The sequence below is a fragment of the Chiloscyllium punctatum genome, chromosome 8 (assembly GCF_047496795.1).
Source record: "Chiloscyllium punctatum isolate Juve2018m chromosome 8, sChiPun1.3, whole genome shotgun sequence".
Classification (NCBI taxonomy): Eukaryota; Metazoa; Chordata; class Chondrichthyes; order Orectolobiformes; family Hemiscylliidae; genus Chiloscyllium; species Chiloscyllium punctatum.
Genome location: NC_092746.1, coordinates 119,333,811 through 119,359,045, shown reverse-complemented (window position 1 = coordinate 119,359,045; position 25,235 = coordinate 119,333,811). Strand labels below are relative to the sequence as shown.

The 25,235-nt window shown below is 44.7% G+C and overlaps 1 protein-coding gene across 1 annotated transcript in view; it reads left to right on the top strand.

The window, feature by feature from the left end:
• LOC140480853 (vasoactive intestinal polypeptide receptor-like) overlaps window positions 1–25,235 on the top strand; it is a 96,878-nt gene that overhangs the window by 65,767 nt on the left and 5,876 nt on the right. The window contains exons 8-12 of the mRNA XM_072576358.1: window positions 2,163–2,223; window positions 3,872–3,938; window positions 10,219–10,310; window positions 18,600–18,729; window positions 23,211–23,252. Coding sequence (XP_072432459.1) covers window positions 2,163–2,223; window positions 3,872–3,938; window positions 10,219–10,310; window positions 18,600–18,729; window positions 23,211–23,252 — 392 coding nt within the window. The remainder of the gene's footprint in view (window positions 1–2,162; window positions 2,224–3,871; window positions 3,939–10,218; window positions 10,311–18,599; window positions 18,730–23,210; window positions 23,253–25,235) is intronic.

The following is a 25,235-nucleotide window of genomic DNA, read 5'->3' as shown; positions in this document are numbered from 1 at the left end:
ATCTAATGCCTGTGATATGGAATTTAATGGAAAAAAAAACTGAGAATCAATTCCCAGTTGGAGGAGCAGGGGTTAATCAAGGAGAGTCTGTACAGCTATGCTGGGGATGAGATTACATCGAACAAATTTGATTAACTTTCTCTAGAGGGTGCCCCAATGTATAAATGAGGAGAGTGCAGTTAATGTTGTCTATCTGGTCTTCAGTCAGGCTTTTGATGAGGTCACGGTAGTCTGCTTAAGAAGGTTAGATCTCATTGGATCCGGGATAACTTGACAAATTGAATCCAAAGTTGGCTTTGTGGCAAGAAGCAGAGGGTGATGGTTGAAGGGTGTTTTTGTGACTGGAAGCCTGTGTCCAGTGTAATACTACAGGGTTCCATGCTTGCTGTTTGTGGTGTGTATTAATGAGTGAGAATACAGGCAGTATGGTCAGGAAGTTCACAGACTAAATGAAAATTGGCAGTTGGTTAATAGCAAGGAGCAAACTTTAGGCTACAGGATGATCGAGGCCGGCTGGTCAGTTAGGCTGAGTTGTGGCAAATTGGTGTTTATTCCTGAAAGGGGTGAGGTGATGCATTTTGGAAGGACTAATAAGACATGAGAGTAATATGTCGTTGTTAGGACACCGGGACATACAAAGGATCAGAGGTACCTTGGTGTGTATCTCCATAGTTCCTTCCAGGTATAGGACAGGCAGGTGAGCTGGCTAGGAAGGGATATTTGCTTTTATTAGTCAAGTCACTGAATACAAGAGCAAGGTGTTTATGTTGAGCTGTATATAGCGTTAGTTAGATTACTGTGTGCAGTTCTAATCACCACGCTAAGGAAGGATGCGAGTGCAGAGGAGATTCAGCAGGATTTTTGATTTAGTTCCATCTTTTTATACATATTCATAGGAGGTGGGTGTCTCTGTCTGGGCCAAAATTTATTGCCCGTCCTTAGTTGCCCCTTGAGAAAGTGAGTTGCCTTCTTGAACCACTGAAGTCCACATGTTGTAGGTTGACCCACAATGCCCTTGGGGAGGGAATTCCAGGATTTTGATCCAGTGATAATGAACGAACAGGGATTTATTTCCAAGTCAGGATGCTGAGTGGCTTGGAGGGAAACTTGCAGGGGGTGGTGTTCCCATTTATCCACTGCCCTTGTCCTTCCAGGTGGAAGTGTGTGTTTAAGGATATTTTGGTAAGGCCACATCTGGAGTACTGTCTGGAATTCTGGTCGCCCTGCTTTGGAACGATGTTGTTAAACCGGAAAGGGTGCAAACAAGATTGACCAGGATGTTGCTAGGATTGGAGAGTTTGAGTTGTAAGGAGAGGCTGGATAGAATGGAACGTTTTCCCTGGAGCGTGGAGGCTGAGGGGTGACCTTTTATAGAGGTTTATAAAATCATGAGGGCCATGGATAGGATAAATAGACAAGGTCTTTTGCCTGGTGTAAGAGAATCCAGAACTAAAGGGCGTAGGTTTAGGGTGAGAGAGGAAAGATTTAAAAGGGACCTCAAGGGCAACTTTTTCACACACAGGGTGGTGCGTGTATGGAATGAGCTGCCAGAGGAAGTGGTAGAGGCTGGTAGAATTACAGCATTTAAAAGACTTTTGGACAAGTACGTGAATAGGAAAGGTTCAGAGGGATATGGGAGAAAGTGAGGACTGCAGATGCTGGAAATTAGAGTCAAAATGTGTGTGCTGGAAAAGCACAGCAAGTCAGGCAGCATCGGAGGAGCGGGAAAATCGATGTTTCAAGTGTAAGCTCTTCATCAGGAATGTCAACTCTCCTGCTCCCATATTCCTCTGAACCTTTCCTATTCATGTACCAGTTGACGTGCCTGCTCCTCGGATGCTGCCTGACCGGCTGTGCTTTTCCAGCACCACACTTTTTGACTCCGGGATATGAGTCAAATGCAGGCAAATGGGGCTAGTTCAGTTTAGGAACCCTGGGTCAGCATGGACGAGTTGGGCCAAAGGGTCTGTTTTCATGCTGTATGACTCTATGGTGAATTTCTGCAGTGCATCCTGTAGATGGTCTACACTGCTGCTACTGAGCATTAATGATGGAGGAATAGGGATGGGATTTGGATTTGGATTTGGATGGGATGGAATTTAAACAGACTGCTTCATATTGGATAGTATCTGAAGTAAAGTTCTCTTTAATTCTTTTGCCAGGGACTCCAATGCTTTTTATTGTCACCTGGACCATTACTCGAGTACATTATGATGATGACGGGTAAGTTCTCTGTGTTCACTCCAGTACAGTGCAGAATCCAGCAGAATTCATAATGTGGAGAGATTTTCAGTTCCAGTTCAGAGTGCCTGGAGGGCAGTGCCAAACATTCACGCGTCTCTTACATTGAGTTCTTGTGGGCACCACACTGGGTACAGCCGGCTTCTGCTGGATGGAAGAATAGTCAGCTCATTGACTGAGGGAGTCGGTGTGGCACAGGAATGATGGGCTGAAGGGCCTTGTTGGTGCTACAGGTCTCCATGACTCTTAGCTTGAATGCGAAGGAGACAGACCCCTTTCAGAATATCTGAGCAACGAGTAAAGGGTATCGAGTCGCTGGGGAAGGTGCAGAATAAGAGTCAAAAGATTGATGCCAGAACAGAGTATGTGTAACTATCAGGCAGGTTGAAATGGGCGAGACTCATTTCGACAGCCAAGTGAAGGCTGGAAGGCAACTGATTTTCCAGGTCTATTAAATTCTGAAAGGGTTCAATTTGCTCAATGTAGCGAAGATGTTTTCTGTTCTGGAGGAATTTAAAATTTGAGGTCAGTAGTGTAAGATCAAAATCCAAAGACACTGACCTGCCAGTCACTGACCTGCTCTTGCAGCTGCTGTGTTTGTATAGTGTAGGTGTAATGGAGAGGCCTAGGTTAAGGAGCTCAAATCGCACCATTGGGATTCTCTACATTCAAATAATGAATTGAAAGCTATGCACAGCAATCATCGATTTTTGGAATATCCCAAATGTTTACTGTTGCCTTTCACAGAGATGTACAGCACAGAAGCCGACCCTTTGGTCCAACTTGTCCCATACTGACCAGATATCCTCACCTAATCTAGTCCCATTTGGCCCATATCCCTCCAAACCCTTCCTATTCATATACCCACCTGAAAGAAATCCAAACAGACACAGGGAGCATGTGCAAACTCCACACAGACAGTCGCCCGAGGGTGATATTGAACCTGGATCCCTGGCGCTGTGAGGCGGCAATGCTAACCACTAAGTCACCATGCCACCCATTGGTTGGATTTGTCCTGTTTTTCCTGTACAGGGCACACCTGGACAATTTTCCACATCATCGGGTGGATGCCACTGCCCTTCTTACCCGGTGTGGTCTACATTTAACTCCAGGTCCATTGAATGTGTTAGCACTTAACTGCCAACTGGCCTAACATAGAAAGGAAATCCCAGAGAGTGAGGGGTATGTGGCACCTGCTATGACAGGGAGTAATCGATCCATGAATGTGAAGTTAGAGAAACACATGAGGAAAGGAGGAATAGACATGCTGTTCAGGTTCTAGGAGGCAGCATAGACTATGTGGGTGGTAGAGCCTGTGTCTGTGACTAAATATAATCTGAGGAATTTTCAGCCCAAGCAATGAGTTATGGAACCAATGCGATCAATAAGCTGGAAGTTAGCTCCTCTCAAGGAGAGCAGTGCTGTAATTAAATCTCAGCACCCAAAGATTAGGAAGGGGTGATTGGGTTGGAAGTCCGTTGAGTAGATGTGACGAGGTGAGACCAATGTGGAAGAGCTTTGACTTGGTTGGAGTGAATATGTGTTTAATTTAACCCGCATGAGTTGCTGAGGTTTCTGTGATATATCTGGATCCATTTAGTCTAAGCCAGTTTACTCTTTTCTCCTTTAGATGTTGGCTGAATATTGACTCTCCATACTGGTGGATCATTCGTGCTCCCATTCTGGTCTCCATCTTGGTAAGGACACAGTGCTCAAATTACTGTTGGATGGGAATTTTAAACTCCTGAGTTGAAGCCAATGGGAAGGTGGGATTTCCATCCCAGGAGCTACAGGAGATGACGGGAGGCCATATACTTCACAATTGTTATGGTGCAGAAGGTGGCCATTCAGCCCATCATATCTGCACCAACTCTCCAAGCCTTTTAACTTTGTGCCCAATCTCCTGCCTTTGACACCACACTTTGTTTCTGGTGATCATTCGTTACTGTTCTGAATACCTCGACCTGCCATCTAATCTTCCCCCATAGAAAATAGGAGCAGGAGTAGGCCATTCTGCCCTTCGAACCTGCACCACCATTCAATATGATCATGGCTGATCATGCAACTCAGTCCCTGATTCCTGCTTTCTCATCATACCCTTTGATCCCTTTGGTCTTCAGAACGATGTGTAACTCCTTCTTGAAAACATTCAATGTTTTGGCCTTAACAGCATTCTGTGGCAGAGAAGTCAGCAGGATCACCATTCTCTGGTTGAAGACATTGATCCTCATCACAGTCTTAAATAACCTACCCATATCTATAGACTGTGATCCTGATAGTGGGCTCCCTGGTCGCTGTGAACATCCTTCCTGCATTTACTCTGTCTAGTCCTAATGGAATTTTACTCGTTTCTATGAGATCACCCATTAGTCTTCAAAATTCCAATGATTATTGTCCTTACCGATCCAGTCTGTCTTCATATGTCAGCCCTGCCATCCCAGGATTCAGTCTGGTAAACTTTTACGGCACTCCCTCTATAGCATCACCTGAAGCCTCCAAGGATGAAATAGTGTGGGCAGGTGAATTGCACAGGGTGAGGGACGGAGAGAGGCAAGGATGAGAGGTTTGGTACAGTTATGAGCTACGAGGAAGGGTTCCTCCACACCTCTGATAAATTTTACAAACAGAACCTGCACTCAGTTCCTCCCTTATTGTATCTGCTCCTTGTCCAGGGGTCAGTTAAAAGAGCACAGGCTGATCAATGTGAATGGCTCTGATTTGAGTAAGGCATTGTCCCGACAATATTGAAGAGTGTGATGCTGGAAAAGCACAGCTGATTAGGCAGAATCCAAGGAGCAGGAGAATCAACGTTTCTGGCATAAGCCTTTCATCAGGAATGAGGCTTGTGGGCCAAGGGAGCTGAGCGATAAATGGGAGGGGGGGAACTGTAAAGGTAGCTGGGCATATGATAGGTAGATGAAGGTGAGGGAGAAGCTGATAGGGTGGAGCAGATAGGTGGGAAGGGAGATGGACAGGTTGGACCGTTCAAGAGGGCGGGTTCGGAGTTGGAAGGTTGTATCTGGGACAAGGTCAGGGGAGAGGAAATGGAAATCCTGGTGAAATCCACATTGATCCCGTGTGGTTGGAGGGTCCCAAGGCGGAAAGTGCATTCTTCCTCGGTGCTGGGTGGTTAGGGTTTGGTGATGGAGGAAGCCCAGGATCTGCATGTCCTTGGTTGAATGGGAGGGGGAGTCAGTATTCAGCCACAGGGCATTGGGGTTGGTTGGTGCGGGTGTCCCAGCGATGTTCTCTGAAATGATCCGCAAGTTGGCATCCTGTCTTCCCGATGTAGAGGAGACCACATTGGTGCAACGGATGCAGTAGATGACGTGTGTGGAAGTACAGGTAAATTTCTGATGGATGTGGAAGGATCCTTTGGGACCTTAGATGGAGGTGACAGGGGTGACGTGGGCACAGGATTTGCACTTCTTGCGATAGCAGGGGAAGATGCCAGGTGTGGGTTGGTGGAAAGGGGTGAGGATCTGACAGGGGAGTCACGGAGGGAATGGTATCTCCGAAAGGCCGATGGAGGTGGGGAGGGAAATATATCTCTGGTGGTGGAAATGGCAAAGGATGATGCGATGTCTATAGAGGTTGGTGGGGTGAAAGGTAAGGACCGGGTGGGTTCTGTCTTTGTTGCGATTGGAGAGGTGGGGTTCAAGGGCAGACAAGCAGGAAGTGGAGGAGATGCGCTGCAGGGGACCGCATGGGAGGGGAAAATTGCTGTCCTTGAAGAAGGAGGCCTCTGCTCATTGTCAGAACAATGAACAGAATTAAATCAGGGAGGGGCTGTGGGTGTGAAACATACCACTTGGATTTTAACTCTAATTGTCAATTGACATAAAGAGTTACAGTCTCCCTCACCGTCCACCTTCTTAACTCAGTAGCCAGTCACATTAATCTTCCTGATCTATATTTTGTTTTCCAAAAGCATTGAGGATTGTTCCAACTGACCTACATGAAAAACTCAATGCACATTACCAAAAGAACACTGAAAATGTTATTGAAATATTTGTACACTTCTTCATGAAGCCAGTTTACGTGATGTCGATATTATTGATGTAGAGGTCTCCTTACACTTGCAAGGATGAGATGCTAGTGCTTTGACGCACTTTAGCACTCTATCCATTGGTCATCAGAAACGGTGGAATGATAGCATCGGTGAATCTCAGGAAAACACTGGAAAACCACTCAGTGGTTCAGCCTGAGAAAGAGAAAGAATGGGCTGTTACTTTGTATAGAGTCACCTTCAGCAAAGTCAGCTTCCCATGTAGATCGAGATAACCTTTCCCTTTCCATCACTAAACTGCTATGCATTTCCTGCATTTATCTCCGACACAGAGGCCACTTTTGGAAGACTGCAAATAATTCTGGCCTCCTTCCTATCGGAAGGATGTTGTGTAACTTGAAAGGGTTCAGAAACGATTTACAAGGATGTTGCCAGAATGGAGGATTTGAGCTATAGGGAGAGGCTGAATAGGCTGGGGCTGTTGTCCCTGGAGCATCGGAGGCTGAGGGGTGACCTTACAGAGGTTTATAAAATCATGAAAGGTATGGATAAGATAAATAGACAAGGTCTTTTCCCCAGGGTGAGGGGAGTCCAGATCTAGTGGGTATAGGTTTGGTGTGAGAGGGGAAAGATTTAAAAGGGACCGAAGGGGGCAACGTTTTCACACTGAGAATGGTGCATGTATGGAATGAGCTGCCAAAGGAAGTGGTGGAGGCTGGTACAATTACAGCATTTAAAAGGCATCTGGATGGGTATATGAAGAGGGAGGGTTTAGAGGGATATGGGCCAAAAGTTGGCACATGAGGTCTAGATTAATTTTAGGATATCTGGTCGGCATGGACAAGTTGGACTAAAGGATCTGTTTCTGTGCTGTACATCTCTTTGACTCTATGACTCTTTACAAACCAGCGATTTTCTGAGAGTAGTCAGGGACATAACAGCAGTCAGGCTATCACTGGTGTTAACGTTTTAGATCTGATTCTGAGGAAGGGTCACTCAACACGAAATGTTAACTTTGATTGCTCTTCACAGATGCTGCCAGACCTGCTGAGCTTTTCCAGCAATTTCTATTTTTGTTTCTGATTTACAGCATCCGCAGTTCTCCGGGTTTTATATCGGTTATCACTGGAATTCACAGCAAGCCAAGCAGGACCAGGAGGTGGAGAAATCAATATTTCAGGTGTAACCCTTCTTCAGGACTTTTCCACCTCTTGATGTTAACTGGCTTGTTTTGTTCTTCTGGCTTCCTGCTTGTCTACTTTGGATTCCAGCATCTGCAGTTTTTTTTTTGTCACTGGAATTCATCAGCTAGTATTCCATTGAGCTTCCCTGTTCTAACAAAATTTGAAAAGCAAATATAGTGTGGTCCCACCAGGGACTTGTAGTGCTGCAGCAAAACCTTGCGCCTATTGAGCTCGATCCCCCTGTTAATGAAAGCCAAAACACCACATGCTTTCTTAACAACCCTATCCACTTGGGTGGCAACTTTGAGGAATCTATGTACTTGCATACCCAGATCCCTCTGTTCCTCCACACTGCCAAGAATCCTGTCTTTAATCCTGTATTCAGCATTCGAGTTCGACCTTCCAAAATGCATCACTTCGCATTTATCCAGTTTGAACCCCATCTGCCATTTCTCAGCCCAGCTCTGCATCCTGTCTATGTCGCGCTGCAGCCTGCAATAGCCCTCGATACTATCAACGGCACCTCCAACCTTTGTGTCATCTGCAAATTTACTAACCCACCCCTCAACCTCCTCATCCAAGTCATTTATAAAAACTACAAAGAGCAGAGGCCCAAGAACAGAGCCCTGCGGGACCCCACTCAAAACTGACCTCCAGGCAGAATACTTCCCAACTACAACCAATTCTGAATCCAGATAGCCAAATTTCCCTGTATCCCATACTTCCTGACTTTATGAATGAGCCTACCATGGGGAACCTTATCAAATGCCTTGCTGAAGTCCATATACACCACATCCACTGCTCAACCATTGTCGACCTGTCTTGACACCTCCTCAAAGAACTCAATAAGATTTGTGAGGCATGACCTGCCCCTCACAAAGCCATACTGACTGCCTTTAATCACGCTATGCTTTGCCAAATAGTCATAAATCCTATCCCTCAGAATTCTTTCCAAAGGTTTGCTGACCACAGATGTGAGAATGACTGGTCTGTAATTGCCAGGGATTTCCCTATTACCCTTCTTGAAAAGAGGAACAACATTCGCCTCCTTCCAATCCTCCAGTATGATTCCTGTGGAGAGGGAGGAGGCAAATATCCTCGCCAGCGGCTTAGCAACCTCCTTTCTCGCTTCCCGGAGCAGCCTAGGGGATAAATCTGGTCTGGCCCTAGGGACTTATAAATCTTAATGTTTGTCAAAATTTCTAGCACATCAACTTCATCAATCTTGATCTGGTCAAGACTGTATCCCAGCTCCTCAAAGTTTTCATTTCCAACAAGTTCCCTTTCCTTGGTGAAAACCGAAGCAAAAGACTCATTTAGAGCTTCCCCAATCTGCTCAGACTCCACACACAAGTTCCCTCCGCTATCCCCGATCGGCCCTACCTTCTCCCTGATCATTCTCTTATTCCTCACGTATGAGTAAAATGCCTTTGGGTTCTCCCTAATCCTTCTTGCCAAGCCTTTATCGTGCTCCCTCCTGGATCTCCTCAGTCCATTTCTGAGCTCCTTTCTAGCAAGCCTGTAATCCTCTAAAGCTGTGCTAGATCTTTGCTTCCTCCACCTTACATCAGCTGCCTTCTTCCTTTTGACGAGAAGCTCCTCTGTTCTCGTCATCCAAGGTTCCTTAATCTTACCCCTTCTTACCTGTCTCAGCAGAACAAATTTGTGCATCACTCGCAACAACTGCTCCTTAAACAGTCTCCACATGTCTGCTGTGCCCTTTCTGTGGAACAATTGCTCCCAGTCTGTACTTCCCAACTCCTGTCTGATAGTGTCATAATTTGCTTTTCCCCAATTCAATAGCTTCCCTCGGTAATTGCTCCTTTCCCTCTCCAAGGCTATGCTAAATGTGAGGCAGTTGTGATCACTGTCATCAAAATGTTCTCCCACCACGAGATCTGACACCTGTCCTGGCTCATTGCCAAGCACCAAATCCAAAATGGCTGCTCCCCTCATCGGTCTGTCTACATACTGAGTAAGGAAACCCTCCTGAACACACCTGGCACTCCATCCAAACCATCTTCCCAATCGATATTGGGAAAGTTGAAATCACCCATAACTACAACCCTGCTACTCCTGCATTTTTCCAGAATCTGCCCGCCTGTGAGTTCTTCAATCTCTCTGCTGCTATTAGATGGTCTGTAGAAAACCCCCAATGTGGTGGCTGTTCTCTTGCTGCTCCTAACTTCCATCCATACTGACTCAGTAGACATACCTCCCTCAACATCCTTTGTTTCTGCAGCTGTGATGCACTCTTTGATTAGCAATGCTACTCTCCCTCCTCTTTATCCACCCTCCCTGTTCTAGGTCCCTGGGATAAGAGAGTGGTCCTAGGTTGAGCAGCTGTGTAAATTGGGACTGTATTCTCTAAATTTTAGAAGAACGAGAGGTGATTTCAATTCAAGATTGTGAAGGAGCTTGAGAGGGTAGGTACCGAGAGGCCATTTACCCGAGCTGGGCTGGGTGTAATGTAGGGCCATGTTCTTTGGCTAGAGGTGGGCAATCATTTCAGTTTGAGATGAGGAGAAATTTCTTCCCACAGATGGTGAGTAATCTTCTGAACTCTGTACCCCAGAGGATTGTGAGTGCTTCATTGTTGAATACATTTAAGGTTGTGATTTTTGGTCTGTTTGGGAATTGACGGAGTAGGTGTCAAAGTGTGAAGCATGTCATCAGCCATGATCAGATGGAATATCAGAGTGCGCTCAATTGGATTGTCAGTCTACTCCTATTTCTTATGTTCGAGTGTTTTAACCTTGTAAACTTTATTTTCTTCATCTGTAGGTAAACTTTATTTTCTTCATCTGTATCATTCGAATCCTGGTTCAAAAACTCCACTCACCAGATGTTGGGCTCAATGATACCAGTCAATACTTGTAAGTGTTCTGAATGGCTCATAGTGTGTTATAGCAGCACCCATCACCATTGGTTAGACTGATCTTGTCTCAACTATATCTCACACCACAGTTTGTTGGCTGTTAACATGGTTGTGAGGGAAACAGGAACACCAGTAAACAGCATTAGAATCTTGTAAGGAGACATTAAGGAGATCATCCCTTTGTGAAAGAGTCAAGGACCAGTGGTCATAACTCCAAAATAAAGGATCTCACATTGGAGACAAAGATAGGAATGAATTTCTTCTCTTGGAGGGGAGTGAATCTGTAGATTTTTTTTATCACCGAGGACTGTAGAGGCTGGGTCGTTAAGTATATTCACGGCTGAGATAGACCGATTTTTAAATCTGTAAGGGTGATGGAGAAAACGTAGGAAGGTGGAGTTGAGGATTAATCAAATCAGCCATTATCATGCTGAATGGTGGAATATACCCTATGGGCTGAATGGCCTACTCTTTCTTCTACATCTCATCATCATATTAGCATTTTAAAAAATAAATTTAAATATCTCATTTTAATAAATAGAACTGTGCCACAAAGTTGCTTCCAGGGTTGTGTAGGAGGTAGATACAATAGGGACATTTAAGGGCCTTTTAGATAAACACATGGATAGGCAAGAGATGGAAGGATATGGACCAAGTCCAGGCAGAAGGGACTAACTTAATTTGGCGTCCTGTTCGGCACAGCATGATGGGCTGTAGGGACTGTTCCTATGCTGTACAGTTCTAAGTACTAATCCTGACACTGTTAATTTAGTATGGTTTAGCATTATGTTATGCGTTGTAGTTTGCTTCCTATCTAACTGAAGAATTCTCTTGTAAGATGTAGAGATCTTGAGTATAGTTGCATCAGTAGGATATAGCCATAACAACGCCACAGTCCCCTGGAGAGTTTTACTCCATTTCAACCATTCTCCGAAGTAAAACTTTAATTCACCCTCTCGACTTGTTGATGCTTCTGTATCTTATCAGTTCCTTGGGTACTTTTCTAACACTTGCCACTTTTGGCTGATTGGGATCTTTTGCCACAAGACATAGTGAGATGCCCTGTAGACATTTTTTCTTTTTTCACAAGCTTCAAACTAGAAAATCTTTCAGCCTGTGTTCCATCACAAAGTTCAAACTACATTCTCATGTTGCTTTTTTTTTTCCTTTTTTTCTCTTTCCCTAAACAAGGGGAAAGGAAAAGCAAACTTTCCTCCTCCAAAACACAGCAACCAACAGTATTAGGAACACACTGGCACCTGCCACAGTTCCCTGAACTGAGGAGACTCTAAATCTCCTCATTATATCCACCCTCCCTCCTCCACTCCCACATCGTTTTGCCTATATTTTTCTTTTATTTAAAGATTTTTTTTCTTCCTGCCACTCCCCCCCCCCCCCCCCACCATTGCCTAACTGTAGTAGTATCACCTGTTTTGTTTTACCAGCCAGCTCAGAGTCAGAGTCAGTCCCCTAAACTGCGAAGACTCTAAATCTCCTGGTTAAATTCAACACCCCCCCCCCGCCCCCCCCCCCCCCCCCGGCCAATCTCATCTCACCTTTTTTTAATAACTTTTTTTTCCTTTACCCCTCACACTATCACCTAACTGCAGTGGTGCTTATATTTTCCGCGCACCCATGGTGTGTGTGTGCAGGTGTGAGACACCATGAAAGACACAAGGTGCATGAATCTTTATTCACCATCAGGTAGGAAGGAAACACCCGAGTGGCCAGTGACAAGCAGTGCCCTTCTCAAACGGCAATGCTGTGTGATCGAACAGTGAAGGGGAGGGCAGGGATTAAATCAAAATAGAGTTAGAGGGGGAAGTAATACACTCCACTCCCTGCGGTGCCCACCTTTCCCTGAAAATCTCGAGGGTTCATCTTGCCTCTTTTTTTTCTCTCTCTCATGGTTCAGGTAGTAATCCAGAGATTATTAACTTTTTGGTTCTCCTGGCTATATTCTTTTTTCTCTAACAGCAGCAGTAGTGGGTAGCTGCTTGTGCACCTGAACACAGCTCAAATTCAAGGAAAAAAGGAAAACAAAACGAAATAAACCCAGAAAAATGAACACAACAAAAAATAAAGAAGACCAAAAATTAAATGTCTTCCTTGACAAGGGGAAAGAAGGGAAACTCTCCTCCTCAGCAGAGACCAACAGCAGCCGCACTCCTTGGCTGTGTGGCCAGCCAGCTCCAGAGTAAGTCCCCTGAACTGAGGAGATTTTCATCTCCTGGTTAGATATATTTTCTCAACTGAGGAGATTCTAATCTCCTGGTTTTACTTCTTTTTTTTTAAACCCTTTCTCACCTGCACTGCCACCTAACAATGGTAGTGCTTATTTGTTCCCCAGCCCTCATGTTGTGTGTGTGTGTGCAGGTGTGAGACACCGTGTAAAACAATGAGTGCATAAATCTTCATTTGTCCGCCACCACCAGGAAGCAAGGAAACACAGAGTGGCTAGTGACAATCATGCCCTTCTCATCAAGAGCCTCTCCTGCTTAATTTTTTTTTTAGTGAGATTGTAATCCCTGGTTATATTTTTTTTAAAATTTTCTCCCCAGTACCCATGTTGTGTGTCTGTAGGCGTGAGACACCACCGTGAAAGACAACAGGTGTACAAACCTTTATTCAATTTCCACCACCAGGTAGAAAGAAAACATCCAAGGGCAGTGCTGTGTGATCAAACAGTGAAGATCGGGCAGAGATTAAATCAAAATAGAGTTGGAGAGGGAAATAATACACTCCACACCCTGTGGTGCCCACCTTTCCCTGAAAATCTCGAGGGTTTGTCTTGCCTATTTTTTTTTCAGCAGTAACACACCAACTATAGCACCAGCCGACACAGAGTCAGTGCTCTAAACTGAGGAGACTCTAAATCTCCCGGTTATATTTTTTTTAGTCCGTGCCCCAAACTGAGGACCTGCCCTTTTTATTTTTTTCTCTTTTACCCCCACACTACCCCCTAACTGCGGTAGTGCTTATATTTCTCCCAGCACCCATGTTGTGTGTGTGCAAGTGTGAGACACAAAATGCATGAATCTTTATTCAAATTTCCACCACCAGGAAGAAAGGAATCACCCGAGTGGCCAGTGACAAGCAGTGCCCTTCACATCAAAGGGCAGCGCTGTGTGATCAAACAGTGAAGGGGAGGGTGGGGACTAAATCAAAATAGAGTTGGACGGGGAAATAATGCACTCCACTCCCTGCAGTGCCCACCTTTCCCTGAAAATCGTGAGGGTTTGTCTTGCCTTTATTCCACACTGTTATTTGTGAAGTTAATTAGCTGCTTATAGCTCAGACCTATTGATATAAGTAGTCGTTTGGTTAACTTTACTCAGGCAGCTGCAAATCACAACTGCAACTACCTCTCCCAGCAAACACCCAGATAGATTGAAAATAGAGATTCTGTCTAAGCTCCACCTAGCTCCATGTCAACACAGATGCTCTGGGCTATCCTCAAATCAATCTTTTAAATTGTTTAATTACAGTTTCTTCTTTGATCTACTGAAGTAAATGAGGTTTACAATCTTTTGGGGCTCGCTAGATTTTAAAATCAAATTAGCTCTAACTCCTAAAATAAAATATCTCTCTGGACTGTCATTACTGCAAGGATTTCAGACATCACGCCTCCAGTTCTTTAGCCGAGTAGGTCCTCTTGCTGTTTCGTAACACTGTCCTTTATAACATGACTTCATTTAACAAACAAGAGTTACCTTTGAACTGTGATTTCTTTAGCCATCTCCAAAGCCCAGCGTTTTATATAACAATAATCTTCCCAGAATTAAATTAGTGGTCGGCACAGTGGTTAGCACAGCTGCCTCACAGCACCAGAACCCCGGTTCAATTCCAGCCTCGGGCAGTGACTGACTGTGTGGAGTTTGCACGTTCTCCCTGTGTCTGTGTGGGTTTCCTCCAGGTGCTCCAGTTTCCTCCCACAGTCCAAAAATGTGCAGGTTAGGTGAATTGGCCGTGCTAAATTGACCATAGTCTTACGTGCAGGGGTAAATGTCTGGGTGGGTTGCGCTTCAGCAGGTCGGTGTGGACTTGTTGGGCTGAAGGGCCTGTTTCCACTCTGTAAGTAATCTAATCTAATCTTAAATGTTACCTCAAAAACGTTAACATGAATCAGATATTTGCAATACCAGGGCACAAAAATGCACAAAATCTCCTTAACCAGGAGTGGGTGAAAACATAGAAACGAGGGAGCAGGAAGAGGCCATTCAGCCCTTCAAGCCTGCACTGACCTTCAATATTGTTGGTTTGCAGCTGCAGCGGGTAATTAAGAAGGCAAATGGAATATTGTCCTTCATTGCCAGAGGGAGGGAGTTTAAAAGTAGGGAGGTTATGCTGCAGCTGTACAGGCCACACCTGGAGTACTGTGTACAGTTTTGGTCTCCTTACTTGAGAAAGGACTTACTGGCCCTGGAGGGGGGTGCAGAGGAGATTCACTAGGTTGATTCCAGACAAGACATTGAGTAAACTGGAATGAGACTCATTGGAATTTAGAGGAATGGGGGTTGGCGGGGGGGGGTCTTATAGAAACATAAAAAATTATGAAAGAATGCATTAGATTGAAGCAGGGAGGCTGTTTCCACTGACTCGTGAAACTAGAACAAGGGGGCAAAGCCTCAAAATAAGGGGAAGCAGATTCAGAACGGAGTTAAGGAGGAACTTCTTCACCCAAAGAGTTGTGAACCTGTAGAATTCCCTGCACAGTGAAGGAGTTGAAGTGACCTCATTAAATGTTTTTAAGACATGAATTGATACATTTTTGAACAGTAAAGGAATTAAGTGTTATGGTGAGTGGGCAAGTAATTGGAGCTGGGTCCGTGATCAGCTGTGATCTTATTGAATGGTGGAGCAGGTTCAAGGGGCCAAATGGCCTACTCCTGCTCCTAGTTCGTATGTTGTAGAATCATAGAGTAATACAGCATGGAAACAGGCTCTTTGGCACAAAAAGGTCCATGCTGACCATGCTCTCCACTCAGCTAGTTCCAATTGCCTGCATTTGGTCCATATCCCTCTAAACCCTTCCCATCCATGTACTTATCCAAATGTTTTTTAAATGTTGCTATTGTACCTGCCTTAACCATTTTTTCTGGCAGCCCACTCCATACCCGCACCACTCTCTGTGAAGAAGTTGTTCTTCAGGTCCTTCCTAAACCTTTCCCCTCTCACCATAACCCTGTGCCCTCTAGTTTTCAATTTCCCATCCCTGGGAAAAAGACTATATACATCGATCCTATCTATGCCTGTCATGATTGTACACGCCTCAATAAGGTCACCCCTCAGCCTCCTCCATTCCAAGGAATAAACTCCGATCCTGGCCAACCTCTCCCCATAACTCAGGCCTACCCATCCTGGCAACATCCTTGTAATCTTCTTCACCCTCTTTCCAGTTTACCTAAGTCTTTCCTGTAACAGGATGACTAAAACTATACACGATACTCCACGTGTGGCCTCACCAACAACTTATACAACTTCAACATAACGTCCCAACTCCTATACTCAATGCCTCGACTGATGAAGGCCAGCATGGTAAACGCCTTCTTCACCACTCTGTCTACCTGTGACACCGCTTTCAAAGAACTATGTACTTGTACTCCTAGGTCCCTCTGTTCCACAATACACCTCAACACCTTACCATTTACTGTACAAGTCCTACCTTGGTTTCACTTACAAGGTGCAACACCTCACACTTATCACCTCAGCTCACTTCCCCATCCGATCCACGTTCCTCTGTAATATTTGATAACCTTTCTCGCTATCAACGATAGTATCGTCCACAAACTAACTAACCATGCCTTGTACTTTCACATCCAGATCATTTAGATTAGATTCCCTACAGAATGGAAACAGTCATTTGGCCCAACAAGTCCAAACCAACCCTCCAAAGAGTAACCATCCAGACCCATTCCCCTACCTGGTTAAAAGCAAATTACTGCGGATGCTGGAATCTGAAACCAAAAGAGAAAATGCTGGAAAATCTCAGCAGGTCTGGCAGTATCTGTAAGGAGAGAAAAGAGCTGACGTTTCAAGTCTAACTGACCCTTTGTCAAAGCTGGTTGCCTGGTCTGGAGGGAAGGTCTTATGAGGAAAGGCTGAGGGACTTGGGTCTGTTTCATTGGAAAGAAGAAGGCTAAGAGGGGATTTGATAGAGACGTACAAGATGATCAGAGGATTAGGTAGGGTAGACAGTGATCTTTTTTCCAGAATGATGACGTCAACTTTTATGAGGGGGCATAGCTACAAATTGAGGGGTAGGCAAAGCTGAGGACTGCAGATGCTGGACACCAGAGTTTAGACTAGAGTGGTGCTGGAAAAGCACAGCAGGTCAGGCAGCATCCGAGGAGCAGGAACATTGACGGTTCAGGCAAAAGCCCATCATCCTGATGAAGGGCTTTTGTCCGAAACGTCGATTTTCCTGTTCCTCGGATGCTGCCTGACCTGCTGTGCTTTCCCAGCACCACTCTGATGTAAACACAAATTGAGGGGTGATAGATTTAAAACAGATGTAAGAGGCAGGTTCTTTACTCAGAGAGTGGTAAGGGTGTGGAACGCCCTACCTGCCAATGTAGTCAACTCAGCCACATTAGGGAGATTTAAATAATCCTTGGATAAGCACATGGATAATGATGGGATAGTGTAGGGGGATGGGCTTAGATTAGTTCACAGGTCAGCACAACATTGAGGGCCGCAGGGCCTGTTCTATGCTGTATTGTTCTACGTTCTACCCTATACCTACCCCTGACTACACCTAACACTATGGGCAACTTAGCATGGCCAATTCACCCTGACCTGCACATCTTTGTGATTGTGGGAGGAAACCGGAGCACCCGGAGGAAAGCCACGCAGACATTGGGAGAATGTGCAAACTCCACACAGACAGTCGCCCAAGGCTGGAATCGAACCCAGGTACATGGTTCTGTGAGGCAGCAGTGCTAACCACTGAACCACCGTGCTGCCCTTTATGTAAATAATAAATAACATAGGTCCAAACCTTTGTTCTTATATGAGTTGGTCCTCTGCTTCCATGTGATATTCCTGAACTTGAGGCCAAATTGATACAGGAAGAATAATACCTGGGGGAGGAGGGGGAAACCTGCAATTTCAGGAGATGGTGAACTTGGAGGTGGGAAGGGCATTTAATTATGCAAGTGATGGTGCCCAATCCTAGCCATTAAGTTCTGTGGTCAACTTTCCTGCCTTGCAGTCAATTGAGCTGCTTACGTGACCAATTCAGGACCATTTAAGGGCCTCATCCCACCACCCATTGGCATTAACCCACAGCTGTGAGTCGGCCTGTAGTTGAGCCTGTTTGAGAACTGATACCCGGCCAGTAGCTCATCCCCCTGGGGTGCGGAGTCCTCCAAAGAAAGGCAGTCAGTGACTGATCAAGGGACTTAACATAGAGCAGCAGGGGTTGTATACTGGGAGCCAGTACCCTAACCGTGCTTCCTATTCTTATCCTGGTCCCATCCCGCTGATCCCATCTTGGGAAAACTCCCACCAACAAATCCTTTATCTCAGTCCTGGATCTTCTGTGAACCTGGAACTCTGGGGATGCTCTCCTTGTATCTCCCCATGGTGAAGCGCAAGCCTGCAATTGGTTGCAGCTCTCGCTGGGTAGGACCTTTGCCCTCCGGGTCTTGATTCCAGGTGACAATCTGCTGGTGCCCTTGAAAATGCCTGATTCTCCGAATGGTCGCTGAGAATGCCTCAGTTATATATAAAGGGACAAACAAAGTATGAAAGGCACATTTGAGCCTGCCATGCCATTCGATAAGATCAATTTGCCTATTGAGCGGGGAATAAACAAAATCAGAAGTTGCTGGCAAAGCTCAGCAAGTCTGGCAGCATCTTAGAGAGAAATCAATTAACGTTCCAGGTTGAGTGACCTTCCTCAGAACAGCGGAAAATAAAGATGGATTGCACAAGGAATAACAAAAGAGATAGGCAAGGAAAAGTTTTAAAATATATCAGTGTTTCCATTTTTAAAATGTGGGACAATTAACAGATGAAGGAATGCGATTCCACACTTGAGAATGGTGCCAACAGTAATTGACACTTGGTATACTGTCAAAATAACCACAGGCTCACAATTCAGGCTGAATTAGAAATGTGCAAACCTTGAATGCTTTCAAGATAGGCTCCAAGCATCACCGATATTTTGTGATGAGTTTATTTTGTAACTTTTTGACATTCATTCACAGGACGTGTGGGGTGGCCTTGAACCCAATTGTCTGAAGGCTCTAAAGAAGTGGTTTCTTTTCTTCCCCTTTTACAGGAGGCTTGCAAAGTCAACTCTTCTGCTAATTCCTCTTTTTGGAGTCAATTACATTGTGTTTGCATTCTTCCCTGACAACTTTGAAGTGGAAATAAAACTGGTTTTTGACCTCATTCTCGGCTCTTTTCAAGTAAGACATTCTATCTTTCATCGCGCACCCTGATATTATAAATAGGAGCAGCAGTAGGGCCTTTCAGTCTCTTTGATCATTCTCCTCTCTCAATCTATTGCCATTCAGATAACGATCTACCTTCCTGGTTTCAGTCCCAAAGTTATAAATGTCACATTTATACTACATCTGCCATGCCCACTCACCCAACTTGTCCAAATCATTTCATATCATCCTCACTGCTCACCCACCCACCTAGCTTTATTTCATCTGCAAATTGTGAGGCATTACATTTAGTTCCCTCATCTAAATCATTAATATACTTTGTGAATAGCTGGGGTCCTAACACTGATCCCTGTCACTCCCTGTAGTTCAGAAACAGACTTGTTTACTTCTAGTTTTTGTTTCCTGTCTGCCAAGAAGTTTTTTTAAACCCACTTCAATACTCTGCCCCTAATCCCAGGAGTTTTAATTTTACACGTTAATCTGTGATTAGACACTTTGTCAAAAGTCTTCTGAAAGTCCAAATAAACCACGTCCACTGTCTCCCCTCATCAACCCTATGACTTTTGTCCTTGAAAAACTCGAGTAGCTTTGTCAAGCATGGTTTCCCTTTTACAAATATGTGCTGACATTGTCCATCATGCCACTGTTTTCCAAATGCTCAGCTATGAAGTCTTTAGTAATGGACTCTGGCATTTTCCCCACTACTGACATCAAGCTGCCTGGTCGAACATTCCCTCTGCCTTCTCTCTGCCTCCCTTTGTTAAAATGGTGGCGTTATATTAGCTGTTCAACAATCTGTAGGAAATGTTCCAGGCCTAAAGAGTTTTAGAAGATGACAACCAATGATTCCGCTTTTTCTCAGGGGGGCCTTCCTGAAGTCGATTATCAGGGCCTGGTGATGTATCAGCCTTCAATCCCATCAAATTCCCCAACACCATTTCCCTTCTAATACTGATTTCTTTCAGTTCCTCCCTCTGTGTAAACCCTCTGTTTCCTAATATTACTGGTATGTTATTTATGTTCTCATAGAATCATAGAGATGTACAGCATGGAAACAGACCCTTCAGTCCAACCCGTCCACGCTGACCAGATATCCCAACCCAATCTAGTCCCACCTGCCAGCACTTGGCCCATATCCCTCCAAACCCTTCCTGTTCATATACCCATCCAGAAGCCTTTTAAATGTTGCAAAACACAGAACCAAAGTATGTATTTAGTTGGTCAGTCATTTTGTTATTTCCCATTATAAATACCCCTGTTTCTGACTGTAAAGGACCTACATTTGTCTTCACTAATCTTTTTCTGTTCACATATCTATAGAAGCTTTTGCAGTCAGTTTTTATGTTCCCTACAAGCTTAATCTCAAAGTCTCCTTTGCTTTTCTTAATCAATCCCTTTTTTCCTCCTTTGCTGAATTCTAAACTCTACAGGTGTGTTGTTTCTTCTTGGCCAATTTGTAAGCTTCTTCCATGGATCTACACCAAGCCTAACTTTCCTTGTTAGTCATGGTTTGGCCGCCTTTCCTGTTTTACTTCTGCGCAAGACGGGAATGAGCAACTGTTGCAGTTCGCCCACGCACCCTTTGCATGTTCACCATTGCCTTTCCACCATCTCTTTCACTAACTTTCCCCAATCTATCATAGCCAACTTGCATATCATTCCAATTTAATGCCCTCTATTTAGATTCAGGACCATAGTCTCAGAATCAACCAAGTCACTTGCCATCTTGATGAAGAATTCTATCATGTTGTGATCGCTCATCCCTTCATTTACAACTCATTCTCAAAGCCAACTGCTTTTAATATTTATTCACTTGTGGGATGTGACCGTTATTGGCTGGGCCAGCATTTATTGCCTGTCACTAGTTGCTCCTTGAGAAGGTGGGGGTGAGATGCCTTCTTGATCTGCTGCAGTCCACCTGCTGTGGGTTGACTCACAATACCCTTAGGGAGGAAATTCCAGGAATTTGACCCAGCAACAGTGAAGGAACGGTGATTATATTTCCAAGTCAGGATGGTGAGTGGCTTGGAGGGAAGCTTGCAGGTGGTGGTGTTCCCATGTATCTGCTGCCCTTGTCCTTCTTGCTGGAAGTGGTCGTGGGTTTGGAAGGCCCTGTCTGAGGATCTTTGGTGAATTTCTATTGTGCATTCTTGTAGATAGTAGTACACGCTGCTACTCCTGAATGTTGATGGTGGAGGGAGTGGATGTTTGTGGATGTGGTGCCAATTAAGTGGGCTGCTCTGTGATGGTAACACCATTGAATGTCAAGAGGCAGTGGTTAGATTCTCTCTTCTTGGAGATGGTCATTGTCTGGCACTTGTGTGATGCGAATGTTGCTAGTTTGATTCACGGACTATCTCTAACAAATGAATCGAACCATGCCCCCTTCATATTCAGGATCTCAAAGAAATGCTGGAAGGGGATCAGAGCTGGGAATGAAATATGCAAAGTTCCTGTCATATTGAAAGGACAGGTAGGTGGGCAGAGTTGCCTTGTTTAGCAATTTAAGTTTGCTGAAAAAAAAGTTATGTAGCGTTGGAAGGCGTAGAATCTGTGTCAGTTGAGTTGAGGAATTGGAAAAGGAGAAAGACCTTTATGGGAGCAGTGGGGCAGAAAATAAATCAGGAGATAGAAAAGGCATGTAAAAAAGGCACTGCTACCATAATCAAGGGGGACTGGGAAAATCAGGTTGGTCGTGGACCCCAAGAAAAGGAATTTGTGGAATGTCTACAAGACGTGTTTTTTTTGGAGCAGCTTGTGGTAGATCCCATTAGGGAACAGGCAGTGCTGGATTTGCTGATGTGTAACGAGGCAGACTTGATTAGGGAGCTCAAGGTGAAGGAACCCTTAGAGAGCAGTGACCATAATAAGACAAGACACACCCTGCAGTTTGAGAGGGAGAAGCTGGAATCAGAAGCAATGGTATTACAGTTGAGTAAATGTAATGACGAAGACATGAGGAAGGATCTGGCTGGAGTTGATTGGAAGGGAAGCAGCAATGGCAGGAATTTCTGTGGTAATTCAGGAGGCACAGCAGAAATTCATCCCAAGGAAGGAGAGACATATTAAGGGTAAGTTGAGGAAACTATGACTGTAAAGGGAAGTTCGGAACAGTGTAAAAGCAAAAGGAAAAGCGCACATTGTGGTGAAGATTAGTAGTAAGTGGACAGTTAGGAAGCCTATTTTTTAAAAAAAAAGCAGAGGACAGCACTACACCACTCCCAAACCACTCGAACTGCAGGGGTTCAAAAGGTAGCTCACCACCACCTTCTCGACAATTGGAATGGGCAGTAAACGCTGGCTTGGCCAGTGATGGCTGCAAAATGTGAAAGAATTTATAAAGTAAGTCATAGAGATGTACAGCATGGAAGCAGACCCTTCGGTCCAGCTCGACCATGCCAACCAGCTATCCCAACCTAATCTAGTCCCATTTCCCAGCACTTGGCCCAAATTCCTCCAAAACCTTCTTATTCATGTACCCATCCAGATGCCTTTTAAATGCTGTAATTGTACCAGCCTCCACTGCTTCCTTTGGCAGCTCATTCCATACATGCACCACCCTCTGTGTGAAAAAGTTGCCCCTTCGATCCCTTTTATATCTTTCCTGTCTCACTTTAAGCCTATACCCTTAAGTTTTGTTCACACCTACACTGGGGAAAAATACCTTGTCTATTCACCCTATCCATGCCCCTCATGATTTTATAAACCTCTATAAGGTCACCTCTCAGCCTCTGACGATCCAGGCAAAACCGCCCCAGCCTGTTCAACCTCTCTCTGTAGCTGAAACCCTCCAACTTTGGCAAATTCCTTGTAAATCTTTTCTGAACCCTTTCAAGTTTCACAACATCTTTTCCATAGCTGGGTGACCAGAACTGACCACAATATTCCAAAAGTGATCTAACCAATGCAAGATGACCTCCCAACTCCTGTACTCAATGGTCTGACCAATAAAGGAAACTATACCAAATGCCCTCTTCACTATCCTATCGACCTGGGACTCTGTTTTTAAGGAACTGTGAACCTGCACTCCAAAGTCTCTTTGTTCGGCAACACTGCCCAGAAATTTACCACTAAGTCTTGCCTTGAGTTGCCTGACCTAAATGCTGAAAATGTGGTGCTGGAAAAGCGCAGCAGGTCAGGCAGCATCCAAGGAGCAGGAGAATCGACATTTCGGGCATGAGCCGTTCTTCAGGAGCTCTCCTGCTCCTTGGATGCTGCCTGACCTGCTGCGCTTTTCCAGCACCACATTTTCAGCTCTGATCCCCAGTCCTCACGTTCGACCTAAATGCTGGCAGAGTTTGTAATTAAGTCAATCACGTGGTTGAACTTTAATCTATCTGTTAAAGTCTTGCAAGCAGGGTGCTGATTAATCGTTTTTCTTGTTTTCAGTCTTTGTTGCGGTAGATTCGCGAGGTCAAATCATGGATTGTACCTTGTGCAGATGATGAAACATTGCCCTTGTGATAATAATGATTTCCACTTGATATGTTCCACAGGGTTTCATTGTAGCTGTGCTGTACTGCTTCCTTAATGGAGAGGTAAGAGAATATAGAGATTTGAGTATATATTGATTTCCAAAAGTTACTCGATACAGTACCACACATCACACTTCTGAAGAATGTTATTGGCTGTGGAATCAAAAGGACAGTAGTCGAATTGATATGAAATGGTGTGAGTGATAGGGGAACAGAGAGTCATGGTCAGGCTGAAGGAAGATTAGCATTGAAGTTCCCCAGGGATTGGTATTGGGACTGTTGCTTTTCTTGTTATCTATAAATGATCTGGATCTTGGCGTGCAAATTTCAACATTTGTGGAGGATACAAATCTTGGAATTATTTTAAACAGTGAAGCAGATAGAGCAGTAGAGTGGGCAGAGGTTATAAACTCTTCCACCTCTTCTGTCAGGCAGAAGAAACAATAGCTTAAACACACAAACAAGAGATTCAAGAACAGATTCTTCCCCGCTTTTAGTAGACTTCTGAATGGACCTCTCAAACTTTAAATTTAATGTTGGTCTTGCTGTTTGTGTGCCTTCTCTGCAGCGGTAACACTGTATTCCTCGCTGTGTTCTATTACCCTAATGCACCCTAATGTATGGTATGATCTGCCTGTGATGCACGCAAAACAAACTTTTCACTGTACTTGGGTACATGTGACAATAATAAATCAGATCAAATCAAAAATCAGAAGACAGATGAAGTTCAATGAGGTGATGCGTTTTTGTACAAGGACGTGGAAACTGAGGACTAAAAATAGTGTACTACTCCAAAGGAGCTGCAGGAACAGAAAGACCTGGCTGTGTAGGTCCATGAGTCATGAAATGTGACAGGACAGGCAGAGAGAAGAGTTAATAAAGCCCACGTTATTCTAGGATTGTTTAGTATGATTCTCCCACAAGGGGGGCTATGCTGCATTGACCCTGTCAAGCTGCCTAAGAATCTTGTGTGGTTCATAAAGGTCACCTTCCTTTCTTCTGAACCCCAATGAGGGCCAACTTACTCACCCTCTCCTCATAATCCCTCCAACCACTTTACCAAGACATGTGTTGAATCACAGCTGGAATATTGTGAGCAGATTTGGTTTCCTCATGTAAGGGAAGATATTCCGTCATTGGAGGCAGTCCAGAGAGGGTACACTCAACTGATTCCACGTATGGAGGAGAGGTTGAGTAGGTTGGGCCTGTGCTCATTGGAGTTTGAAAGAATGAGAGGAAACCTTACTGAAACGTACAAGATTCTTGGGGGATTTGACAGGGTAGATGCTAACAGGTTGTTTCCCGTTGTGGGAGAGTCTCAGAATAAGGGGGTTACACATGTACGACAGAGGTGCGAAGGAATTTCTTCTTTGAGAGGCAAGTGAATCTGAATGAATGGATGATTTATTGTCACCTGTATTTTACAGTGAAATACAATACAGTAAAAAAAAACCTTTCATTTATCGCCATTTTAGATTAGATTCCCTACAGTGTGGAAACAGGCCCTTTGGCCCAACAAGTCCACACCGACCCTCCGAAGAGTAACCCACCCAGACCCATTTCCCTCTGACTAATGTACCTAACACTATGAACAATTATTTAACATGGTCAATTCACCCTAACCTGCACATCTTTGAACTGTGGGTGGAAACCCACACAGACGCAGGGAGAATGTGCAAACTCCACACACAGTTGCCCCAGGCTGGGATCGAATCCAGATCCCTGGCACTGTGAGGCAACAGTGCTACCCACTGAGCCACCGTTCCACCTGAAGCAGTTTAAGAATAAGGGAAAATGTAATGATATAGCTTAATTTAAAAAGTCCAGATTCTGAACTGGCTCAGTACCACCACCACCACCTCGCCAGACCCAACTAGTGTTGAAGTCGGGGTAAAAACAATGACTGCAGATGCTGGAAACCAGATTCTGGATTAGTGGTGCTGGAAGAGCACAGCAGTTCAGGCAGCAACCAAGGAGCTTCGAAATCGACGTTTTGGGCAAAAGCCCTTCATCAGGAATAAAGGCAGTGAGCCTGAAGCATGGAGA